The 13,351-nt window shown below is 37.2% G+C and overlaps 1 protein-coding gene across 1 annotated transcript in view; it reads right to left on the reverse strand.

The window, feature by feature from the left end:
• The window catches only part of LYST (lysosomal trafficking regulator), a 461,445-nt gene that overhangs the window by 329,508 nt on the left and 118,586 nt on the right, over positions 1-13,351 (reverse strand). Inside the window, exons 14-16 of the mRNA XM_075200948.1 lie at positions 12,617-12,790; positions 1,464-1,624; positions 1,183-1,373 (exon numbers count right to left, since the gene is read on the reverse strand). Of these exons, the coding sequence (XP_075057049.1) occupies positions 1,183-1,373; positions 1,464-1,624; positions 12,617-12,790 (526 nt within the window). The remainder of the gene's footprint in view (positions 1-1,182; positions 1,374-1,463; positions 1,625-12,616; positions 12,791-13,351) is intronic.

Raw genomic sequence — 13,351 nt, forward strand, 5'->3', positions numbered from 1 at the left:
GGATTAAAAGAAGATCACCACAAATGGACCATCAGCTACAATCAAACTGTGAGGTAAGGAACTTTAAACATACTGACTTTTTTTATTCTGATTCAACTCTGCCATTGGACATTTAATAGACACTATATTCACCAACAACATAGGGTATAGCGCTATAGTTTTCTTTTCTTATATTACACAACACACTCAACTTGAGTATGTCTCCATGGACCTCACAGTTGGAGGTCGAACCTCCTCTTCAAACCATCTGAAATAAACACTGAAACAAGTTATTCAGGCCACTTATCAAACAAAAAAACCCTCTCCCCCCAAAAGACACTCACCTCTATTGGGCATCTTCACCCCCTCCTGTTCCTCTTACCAACATTTCCCAAATGGAAGCCCCAAATCCCCTTGCATTCCCATATACTGACCAATTACAAATAAACTGATAATTATGCTATTATGCTTGGAAAATATTGTAAAAGACAAGATTGCATAACTGGTTTTCTTTTGTGGCAATAAATATAAAATAAGAGATTTTTTTTTAACTGTACTGCTTTCTGATTTACCCACCACCATTGCCTTCCCACCTCTTTTTTGTATTTTATGTACTCGCCTATCTCTCTTCCCCCTGTGATACAACCTTAAAAATAAACATAAAAAACAAAAACAACAACATCACAGACCATGCAATTACACACTCCCCTTTATGTTAGATGATCCTGTGACAAACGAAATTGATCAGAACAATAATTGTAATATATGACTCACTTTCAGCTCTGTTACTTGTTTAGAGTTTGAGTTTTATTTTTTAACTGTTTGTTTGTAATATCTTGGCTCTACGAATGCATGTCATGCTCTAGGGGACAAACACTGAACAAATCTTTCATAGATATATGTCATTAATACATGGACATGCATATTTAACTGCAACATACAATTCCTCATGGATGCAAAATTAATAGCAAAATAACATGTATGAAATAAATGTTGTATTGTAACTTGAAAATGTGAAATATTGTTCTGATGAAATAAAACTTAATTATTAATAATAAATAACGTTCCAAATAAAAAAGTTGTATGCAGCCCCAAGTGTCCTATAAATTTCAACACTTTCTATTTTATAGAGGCTTAATATTATTGCATACAAAAACTTCAAACTAGATGAATATTTAAATCACATAATTGTTTTCAACTTACAGATAAAGAAGTCATGTCAATCCTCTTGTTTTTTATGATAAAGTCATGTATGTGTTCATTCTGCAGAATTTCTTTTGAAATGTACTTGCAATGATCAATGATAATATCACCGTGTTTACAAGTCACTAATGACGTAAAATCAGGACCTCGACAATATAAATGAAATGCCTCTTCTATACCAAGTGTTGGACCTGAATATAAAAATAAGAAAACAGTTTTCATGCTGATTTAGCCTTTTAAATAGAAAACAATTTATTTTTCCTGCTAGGTTGCAGACTCACCATTAAAAAGGAGTAAGTTTCCCAAACTCAGCTGTCCTGTCAATAGAGTGCAGTCTTCTTGAGATGACATATGATGCCCAATCATACAAAAAGTTTTGTTGCTGTCAGATGGCAGGCTACCTTTTCTTGGAGGATTATATTCCACAGTGACCTCTGTTTTCCTGTTTTGAAAGTAATGAGTATTGATATAATAAGCTACACCATAGTCACATTTGTACTAACATGGAAAGCTTTTGATATAGAAAAAGTTTTTAAATAAAAAAAGCTTTTAATAGAAAATTATTTTTATGCATATGTACAGTGTCATGTGACTACCATGGCAACCAAAGTCACATGGTACACTCCTCTGAGGCCTGTCTGCTCACACACTGTAAATTCCTCCCCATCCGCTATCACATTACCACAGAGACTTGCTACCAAGCATACAACTTTGAGAAGTATTAAAATCACCAAAATTAGATGATTCATTCATCCCCCAAAATCTCCAATGTATTAAAAATTTATATTTTTGTAAGGCAATACATTTCAATGGGCACAGAAATCCATTGAAATGCATTTCCCATAGACATGAATGGGAGAAGCTCTGCAATCTTTACATACTGGTCACTTGTAATTGGCTGACCATGTACTCACCTCCAGCCCCATTGATAACGTAGGGACTAACAGCAAAGAATTAAATGCTATTGTTAAACTTTCTAGTAATTTCAATGTATAGAACAAGTCCCACCCAGTTTATAGCAAAAATGGCCAAAACTTTTAAAATTTCCAAATTTCTTCTACCAACCATTCTTATTATTCCATTGATTAAGTTACCATTAGTGGCAAGATGCGTTTGACTTTTCTTACAGAGAGGACCACAATGTGCACAGTTTGATATAAATCTTATTTTAACATTATTTATTCATTTTATTTATCTTGTGTCTTTAGATATCTTCTTTGTTTATTCATTTATTTACTATTATTGATATATATTGTTGCCTTTCATGTTCCTTTTAACTTTTGCTGTCTGCAAATAATCTCACATTATTTAATTTCTCTCATCTCATTAATCCTGCTTTCAGTTATTTATTCATTTATGCCTCACACTAGATCTGTTTCCAGTTTATAATCATAGATTCATTGATTTTTACTGTTGGTAATTGTTTACCATTTATTATTACTTTCTTCCATGATCCTTTTGACTTCTGTCGAATACTGCTATCCAGCGGTCTTATTTATCTGCATCCAATTGCTAGTACCTCTTCTACATCACATTTCTTTGCAATATTATTCTTATTGCTACAGTACGACCTTTTTCATATACTTTTCCACCCATCCATTCTATTCATGAACCCAATTGACACATCATTTGTTAATTTTCCAATTTGCTATTTTCTACTACTTATCATATGTTATCTCATATGTCAAAGATTTTCATTCGTTCTTTCACCCACCATCTAGGAGCCCTGGCTCATTAAATCACTAGCACAGTCATTCATAGCTAGCACTTGCAAGCAGCATTCCACAGTTATGGACAGCTGCCTGAAAACAGCAAAACTATTTTTGGAGATTTCCTGGAAATTTAGTAAATTGCTCTTTAATATATTTCCCCCGCTTCAATGCTGAAAATGACTATGGTTTGTGATTTGTCTTCTCAGTCCTTGGATGCAGCTGTAAGCGTAATTGAGGAGCCCTGGGAAAAATTACTGTATTTAGGGGGTAGGACACATTAGTAAAAGGTTTTCTGTAGGTGGTAGCGCAGCTTAAAATTTCCTGAAATAGTAACTCCTTGATTCCTGTTCGCCTCATTTGTTCATATTTTACTGTCAATACTACTTATTCAGCCATTGTGGTTTGTGTGTGTATTGTACAGGGTGGTCCATAAGTGTGGAAACACCATTTTAAAACAGAAATGAGTAAGGAAATATTAATCCAGTGCCTACACAGATGATCTGAGTGTGGTGAAATATTTTTAAGGGTATGTGGCCAGTATGGTGGCCATCTTGATGTTGGTCATCTTGGATGCAACTCTAAATGGAACAGTAGTCAAGTCACATACCAAACAGATACAGAATTTCATAAGCAAAATAATGGTGTTGTTTGTGTTAACAAAACTTTATTAATTCTTAAGTTTTAACTGAGTTTTCAATTGCAGGTAGTGACATTAATGACAATGGCACTAAAAAAACCCAGAACGAGTTGAGATAGTCTTGATATCTGGAGAACGAAGCACACATGCTATAGCAAATAATTTCAACCAACATCACCCAAATAGGCCACTCATTAGTCACAGTGCAGTTGCCAAACTCCTTGCCAAATTCAAACAAACCGGATCAGTTACAGATAAATCAAAAAGTGAACGAGCCAGCTGGGGTTATTATATGGCATATTTATATAGCTACTGGTGGTGTCTTACAGTTGGAATGAGGAGAGTATGTGAGAGGTGGAGACATGAAAAATGCATCCGTCACTGTATAAATGTCAAGACAATTAGCAGCTAACAATCATGATTGTCTTAATCCTTTATCTAAGCTGAACTGCCTTAATCTTCTGGTTCAGGAAAAGGCTTTTGTTTTTGTGTTGCATGTGCATTCCTGCTAGACACTGTCTGTTTAAAGCTGGGTACACACTACACTGTTTTCGTCCAATAATCGGCTCAAACTGCCGACATACGACCGCTCAGTCAAAAGTCGGGTTAGTGTGTACAGTTACACGATGGTCGAAAGTCTGCCCAAATGGACAATTCTCGCCTCATTTGGTTGGTCGTACCGTTTAATATTTTCGTTCCAATCTCGTTTCCGCTGTGTAGTGTGTATGAACTTCCGACGGATCCACGACAATCGTTCGATACTTCCTCGACCTGGGGGGCGTGTGTATGTAAATTTTTAATGTCAATCACAGTCCCACGTGGTGCAGAATCCGCACATCATTGTGTTTTGTATCGATGTGTATTGCACCTGTCTGGCTGTAGACTGTTACACGTGTAGAAAGCACGTGGGTTATTAACCTTTGGATGTATGTTCGCATTCATTTGTCATTTAACCTCTATAAAGTTTCAAAACTATGAAAGTTATGAAAGCCATAATAACGTTTATTATAGAATGGATATGCCCCAATATGTCTGAAATACTCGAAATAAACCACACAGTGTGAATGCAAAACTTTTATTGCTGGTAAAAGCAATAGAAACGTTCAACTTCTCCAGTACAATTTGAAAAGTGAAAAAAAAGTAGCATTACAGTGCAATGGTGGTACTGGTTTGTGGCACAACAGTTGCAAACAGCATATACATATCATCGAAAGTATTATCAAGGATTTTTATTTTTCTCTTAATGTTTGCAATATTGTCTTTCATTGTTTGCAAATGATCGTAGAGCTCGGCGACATTTTTTCCCTGTTCCGAACTTTCGTCTGATATGACGATGGTATTTATGAAGTAAGAAAATACAAAGGTTTTACCATTTTGCTTCTATCTGTACTAAAGTTAATACAAGTTTTAATCCAAGACCTGACATGTGCTCACCTTGCACACTGCTCGAGAGAACTTTATGTTGCGGTCCCTCGGACACATTTATTTTTTCGCTTTTTATCACAGGTGTAATTACATCACTGGTATCTACAGTGGCCTTGTCACCGTTAATTCTTGCTTCTGACAAAACAATAATCATACGTTTGCATTGGTTCTAGCGACAGAATTCAAACAGGTACATTACACGACTACTCGTGGTACTCACTTTTTTTTAGGTTTTTACGGATTCGCTCCAGTCTCCTAGCTTCTTTATTTTTAAGGTCCGACCACCTCTTCTGGACTTGGAATTTATTTATTTTCTTTCCAAGTTTTTCCTTCAGTAATTGCAGTAGTTTTTGCATTATCAATTCCTTTCTATTATTCACTTTTCTGTACTTTCGCTTTTGACAGTCGCAGTCGTACTGGTCCAGTATTTTGACCATCATCTCCATCTCTCTAGGGCTCATTGACTTTGCTCTTTTACCTGCAGTATATTCTTCTTGAGCATCTCCATGCCCCTCTGTAACTTTTCCTACATTTGTTGGCCCTTCCGGCACCATTTGGGCCTGCGTCTCCGTCTCCATTGCTTCCACCCCCACTAACACCTTCTCTTTATTCTCCTTCTTCTCACGTTCCTCGGCGCCAGACAGGATCCTCTATAATTTTATACACTCTGACATGGGCGTTTGTTTACAGAATAGAGCATTGTGATTGAAGACTATTAGTGTATAAAAACCTAGTGTATCTTTTTTTTTTTCCAATAACTGTAACCCGTTCATGACCATTACATACAAAGGGATTTAACGATTCTTCGGAGCTGTACATTCGTTCACATATACGGTAAGTTCTTTGATTGATACATACATGTGTACTTGCATTGTTGATATTTACAGCACGGATGGGACTTATGTTTCTTTTTATTATACTAAAACAGATCATCATAATGACATATGAAAGAAATGCTGACCTAATGAAGGATTTCATTGAGACCTACAGGGCTCACCCATGTTTGTGGAAAGCCAAATCCAAGGAATATTCTAACAGAATGATGCAAAACATTGCGATGCAAGAGCTTGTAAAAGCATGTCTGCCATATCACCCTGGAGCAACTGTTGAATGGGCAAAAAGCAAGATCCAGAACCTTAGGACTGTGTATAAAAAAGAATTAAATAAAGTTGAAGCATCCAAAAAATCAGGAGCTGCAGCTGAAGACGTGTATGTGCCAAAGCTATGGTACTTTGATATGTTACACTTTGTGAAGGACCAAGAAACACCACGTACGTCCATTAGCAACTTGCCCACAGACAGCAGTTCATCCCCAGCGGTAGAGCAAGCATATGATATACCTGCAAGCGGCACAGTAAGTACAGTACATCATTATGTTGTTATGCAACAGATTTATTAATGTTCAAACAATCAACAACACAATAACAATGCATAACATGTTTATATTCATATACAATCATTTTGCCATTGCACGGCACCATCTCCGTTGAAATATGAAAGGTAGGCCTCACGATTTAATTTTGCCACAGAACAACTGTTTTTAGAGTGGGCACACTCTAATTTTGTTAAGCCCACTACCTCCATGTCCTCACCATTACTTTCCGCATTGACCTGGGTGGTACGGCCACTAATGCTTTTACGCCGCAGAAAATTATGCAGAACACAACAGGCCATCACAACTTTGTCTATTTTGACCAAACGCAAGTTGATTGTAGAGTGAAAAACTCTGAACCTATTGCTTAAAATCCCAAAGGCATTTTCTACGACACGCCTAGCATGTGACAATCTGTAATTAAATATACGCCTTTCATGGGTCACATTTCTTTGTGGGTATGGTTTTAATACGTTCCCATGCAATGCAAAGGCGTCATCTGCCGCAAAGACAAAATTTAATCCGTATTTAGTGCTGCTCTGCAATGGAAGGTTTAGGACCTTGTTTTTTAGTTTGTTATGGAAGGCACTATGCTCCAATGCACCACCATCTGAGACTCTTCCATTTTTCCCAATGTCCACGAATAGGAATTCATAGTTCGCATCCACGATGGCCATTAAAAATAATGCTGAAAAACCCTTTGTAGTTGTAGTAGAAAGATCCACTGTTTGATGGTGGCATGATTCGGACATGTTTGCCGTCAATAGCACCACCGCAATTTGGGAAATTCCACAGTCTTTCAAAGTCCTCGGCTATCACTTGTCAGTCAGCTTCACTCGATGGGAACTGAAACATAAAGATGTGTACATAGTTAACATTTGAACATGCATGCAATTGCATCCCCTCATTCGTTTACTCTTTTCCAGCCTGCACTACTGTCTGAGGCTCTCCTGCTGGAAGTTGAAGACCCGGACGCTACAACTATTTATCCCACTCCACATGAAAGCAGAATAACTGCAGACAGGCAAGATGCGACCCAAGGTGATACACCAGCAAAAATAAATCAGAAGCGAAAGAGACGAAGAATACATGAAATACCAGAAAGTGATGCACTAGCAGAAAGGATGCTTGATTGCGCTAACAGTCTGCTAAAACCAAGAAAGGAACAGGACACATTTGATTTACTCGCAGCAACACTAGCTAGCAAAATGAGAAGTAGTAGCAAGCGCATACAAACTGAAATGTAACGGCTGCTGTGCGACGTCATGTGTAGGGCTTCCACTGAAGATTTGTGGCCGGACACATGCCTTTCCTCAACTAACCATAGACACCAACAAGCATACACATTTCAGACCATGGGTGGACAAAGCGACATGTCTCAACCTTGTATGATATCCACGCCATTACCATCAGTAAGGATGCCACATTACGTTGGGGACACACCTGGTGTGGACACAAGCAAAATTTTGCACTACCAACATTTATAAACTGTTGCGCTGGTTCTAACAATCTTTGATTTGCACATTCCAAGTTAAATGTACTTTTACTACGTTAAATATGTAAATTTGTAAAACGATATTTTTAAAATAAATAAATAAATACTGTTGTTTTGTACAAATATACTGGTCACTGAGAACTTCAATGATGGCATCACAGGTGTCAGGAATTATCATGCCAAGAGCTTGAGGTGAAATAGCCGTGCTGTATTTCAGATCTGCCAGTGTTCTCCCTGTTGCCAAAAAACGTAGGGTTGTCACCAGTCTTTGCTCTGGCGGTATGGGTCTCCTTAAATGGGTGTTCTCTCTCTGGATGAGAGGGGTTACAAGTTGGAGCAGTTCCTGAAAAGTTGAATCATTCATACGAAGAAAATTCTTGAAATCATCGGGGTTGTTGTCCCGTATCTCCTGTAGCAGGGGCATATGGCAGAACGTGTCTCTCCTCTTGAACCACTCTTTGCTCCAACAAGATCTATTCTTTCTCCTTCTTTCTCGTCGGTTCCGTACCATCATTCTTCTTGTCACAGTAAGCATGAGAAGTGCGGCTGCTTGTTCTTGTTCTGTAGCCATTGTACATTTACAAATGGGAATCAATGAAGGGACAGTGTAGCCTTCTGTTTTTAAGCTGTTTTGGGAGTTAACTATCGTGCAGGGTCCGCCTCTTTATGCTAATGTCTCCGGTTTCTCGTACATTTCCCCGCAAATGTCGCTGCAGTGTGTACGAAATTAAAATCATTGCCCACGACAACATGGCTGTAAAAAGTCGCTAAAGGGACGTCCGCTCTTCCCTTTATCATCCTAAACAAGGCTTGTGTGTATGCAGTCCATGGACCGAGCGATCGGACCATTGAATATTGCTCGTCATAAAAAGTTGGTCGAAATTTCTGTAGTGTGTACCCAGCTTTAGAAACGTGGACTATTCTCTATCAAGATTTATAACAACTCAGCTTTAAACTTCAAGATTACCCACTTCCTCACTTCTGAAATAAGTTACCCCAATTCTCTTCTTGGGCCACAAATCTTCAATATTGTAACTCCAAAAACTATTTAAAATGAAAGAGACAGAGGTGGAAGCAACGCTGGATTCAAGGAAGAGGCAGCCAAATCCATATCAGAGAGAGAAATAGCGATCTACTAGAGGATAATTACCTTCAGTAAATGTCCACAGTGAAATTTTAATCAGAGCATTTGATCTAGCACATGCTGACAATTGAGGTGCATTAAAAGGAATAATGACCATCAGCAGAAGCTGGGTCCATATTGCTCATGGCACATTTGCTCTGAGACACAGTTGTTAACAGTCACATCCAGACAGGCATAGATGGTTACGTCCATACTCATTGTGACACAAAGGCACACACATCATAGGAGAAACACTTACCATGCCGAGTGATTTTCTGCTGTGCCAGCTACAATATTCAATGTACTGATTCACGGTTTGATTTACACTCTGGACTGTGCTACCATACACTACATGGCAAAAAAATATGTGAACACCCATTGCAATTAGTGTGTTTGGTCATTTCAGCTACATCCATTGCTAACAGGTGTATAAAAATTAAGCATACAGTCATGCAACCTCCATAAACAAACATCAGTAGTAGAACGGGTCATACTAAAGACCTCAGTGACTTTCAAAGTGGCACTGTTCTAGGATGCCACCTTTTCAACAAGTTAGTACCTAAAATTTCTGCCCTGCTAGAGATGCCCCGGTCCACTGTAAGCACTGTTATTATGGAGTGTAAACATCTAGGACCTCAGCTGCAAAGCAATAGGCCACTCCACTTCACAAGATGGGACCGCTGTCCACAGCTGAAACCCTCACTAGAGTCCCACACTGCCCTGGAAGCAATGTCAGCACATGAACTGTTGGTTGGGACATTTATGGCTTTCCAGTGCCAAGCAGCTGCACACAATGCACCAAGCGCAATTCCGTGATTATAGTGGTGTAAAGCATACCACCATTGGACTTTGGAGCACTGGGAACGAATTCTCTGGAGTGACAAATCACGATTAAACATCTGACAGTTTTGCGGACATATCTGGGATTGGTGAATGTCAAAATGCTTCCTACCAAAAAGCATACTGACAAGCGTAAAATTTGGAGGATAAATAAATGTCTGGGCCTTTTTTTCATGGTTTGGCTTGTGCATCTTGGTTAAGGGGAATCTTAATCCTACATTAAGTGGAATCTTAATGTTACAGCATACAATGACATTCTAGAGAATTGTGTGCTTACAACATTGTGACAACCGTTTGGGGAAGGACATTTTTTTTTTTTTAGCATGACAATGCCCCTGTCCACACAGCAAGGTCCATCAATTTTCCCAAGTTTGGTGTGGAAAATCTTCACTGGTCTGCACAGAGCCCAGACCTCAACACCATCAAGCACATTTTAATGAATTAGGATGAATTAAAAATAAACAAAGACTGCAAGCCATGGCCTTAGTGCCCAACTACAGTGGCCGACATCATTACTGCTCTTATGGCTAAATGGATGCAAATCCCTGCAGCCATGTTTCAAAATCTAGTAGAAAGCCTTACCAGAAGTGTGGAGGCTCGAATAGCAGCAAAGAGGATAAATGCCCATGGAATTTGGACTGAAATGTTCAACAAGCACATATGGATGAGGTTTGTGTGTCCACATCATTTTGACCATGTAGTGTATATAACCTGTGCTACTTGTCTCTGATTTGGATCTGTCAATTACTTCTATATACTTATGTCCAAATGTTCATTGTGGGTACTCTGTTCTAATTTCAGGAGTACACAGTGTAGACGGTGTTGCATGAAGGATTTTTTTTACATCCCAGTCCCATTTGTCACAGCGACAAATGGGGAACAGTCACCCTGCAAACTTTTCCCTAATCAACACAGAAAAGAATTGTGTAAGAGCAAAGGAAATGTACATACAATGCAATCAGTGTTGTCAGATGTAGCCTATACTTTGCAGAAGGATATACATAGATGACAAGTTAGTCTAAAAATAAAGAAACAGTGACCTAAAATCAGATTACACTTTAAGGGGATGAGGATAAGGATGGTGATCTGGAAGACTATTCCCTTGTGGTGGTGAAGTTAGTGCTTTAGGATTTATTTATTTTTTTTGTTATTTTCTCTTCTTGTAGTGTGCCTTGGGAGGTGCAGCAACAAAGTAATGCAAGTAAGATAAGATTATATCCACTGTGGGCTTACTAGTATATATAATGCATATAATAGAAGAGAAGGAGAAGTACTACTTATATGGAAGGCACACTCATGGAGACAATCCTGTGTTGTTGAAGGGACACTTCATTGTGGACAACAAGAGTGGATAGAAATGAACAAATAAATAAATTGACACTACACTATAAAACTACTATTTATTAGTTATGCAAATAAAACATGTCTGACTGAATATATACCAAACGAAATAGGGAACAAGTAGCCAACTATAATAGTTTTGTCATAAATATAACAAATACGAACTTCATTTTACTAAAATATTTTGCTACACTATCCCTTTCCTGACAGGTACTTTATATATATATATATTTATTAAGATCAAGAAAGCATAATTGATATTCCATAATCACATTTTTATAGATTCTCCAGTTATTAAAAAACTTTTGAATTTCAGCTATGCATGTCAGAAAACTAGAGACTTTACCCAATTTGTGGCCACATAATAATGAGAATTAATGTGGGATATACAGCAATACTGCTTCAGCAGCACAGGTGTATATATGGTACCATTCGTATACAATAACATATGTAGAATGTCCTTAACTGATGCTATACATATTTAAACTCCAAAAAAAGAAGATCTACTAGCCTTGCACTGGTACAGCAGAACAGGTGTATACAAACATGAAATAATCTGCCATCTATATACCAAAGTGGAAACTCGTGTGATTTGATGATTAACACAGTAATACACTTACCAGGACTGTATATATTCCTTATTACTGTGGATCTCTTGGTCTATACTGACATATTATAGTGACATACTCATCAAAGTGACACTTACCTTATACCTCATTTGTGTAAACCACACGTGACTGCATGATCTTCATGTACACTTACCTTATATGATCACTATTAATGAATTGTTGGTATTTTCAAGACCCCATCATAAGACATCTGTATAATATAACTACCATAGATAGAGACTCCCGGTATATATTTACAGAACCAAATAAAGTGTATTGATCTTCTGAATATACATACCCGACCAAGACTCCGAAATTTTAATCTTTCGCTTTTTAACCATACAGTTTTATTTGCATGACTAATAAATAGTAGTTTTATAGTGTAGTGTCAATTTATTTATTTGTTCATTTTTATCCACTCTTGTTGTCCACAATGAAGTGTCCCTTCAACAACATTTTCTCCATGAGTGTGCCTTCCATATAAGTAGCACTTCTCCTTCTCTTCTATTATATACAATACATTACTACTGGAAGCAGCACCTCATACTATCGGACTAACATATTAAATCATGTCTTGAAAATATACATCAATTGGAAAGATTTTTTACTTGTGCGGGAAATCATATATATTACTTATGTTAGCATATCAAATGCAAATAGAAGTTTTACACCCAATGATCAGATCTGTTTTGTTTACATTACACTGACTTGTATCCTCATGCTCTGCAACACTACAATTTGATGTCACAAAACAGAAACTGTAATAAAATGTTTGGTTTGGACATTGGAAATCTGGGCTAAGAATAATCATGTGTTTCCTAGCAAAACTTTTCTTGCTGCTTGATTGAAATACAAAAACTATAATAAAAATGTCAACATACCTCTGTCCAGAAACCCACATCTGTATATTGCTGCAGACTTTGTTCTTACTTTCAAATAATTCTTTGTATGTGAAAGCCAAATGCTGCCAACTTCCAGGAAGGAAAATATTGTCTTGTGTTTCAACTTGTGCCAAAAGAACACATTTAAATTCATCATCTGTATTTGTGCACATTCTAAAAATGAAGAACAAAAACATTTCCATGAACATTAAAGAACACAAAAAGACCAATGGTGAAATTTAAATACAAAAGTACACAGCATTTATATTAACAGTGCTTTACCATTAACTTTTCTTTTTTAAATATGATTTATTTAAAAACAACATTTCATTTGAAAATCAATTGTAAATCAAAACAAAAACACACTATAACCTTAAATATAATTAACACTAAGTCAAGATCATGAACTTCTATTTCTATCTTTAACTTAAAACTACCAAGCAGCTCAGTCATCACCATTATTTCCATCAGCATAAACCTAGAATCCATTGCATAATAGACCAATCTAAACACAAAAAAAGCTGTACAGTACACATGTGGTGGTTCAGCTGTAAGAGTTCCCCACTTGTTATTGGCTAGAGAATGTGGTGCAGTTTAAGACATGGAACACAAACAATAAACTTGTCACTGAGAAATCACTAAGTTACTACCAAGGTTTGCAACATCACTCATATCATGTGCACTTGATAAATTACATTTTCAACATTAACAAGAACAAAAACAAACATTTTTGTT

This window comes from Mixophyes fleayi, chromosome 3 (assembly GCF_038048845.1).
Source record: "Mixophyes fleayi isolate aMixFle1 chromosome 3, aMixFle1.hap1, whole genome shotgun sequence".
Lineage (NCBI taxonomy): Eukaryota > Metazoa > Chordata > Amphibia > Anura > Limnodynastidae > Mixophyes > Mixophyes fleayi.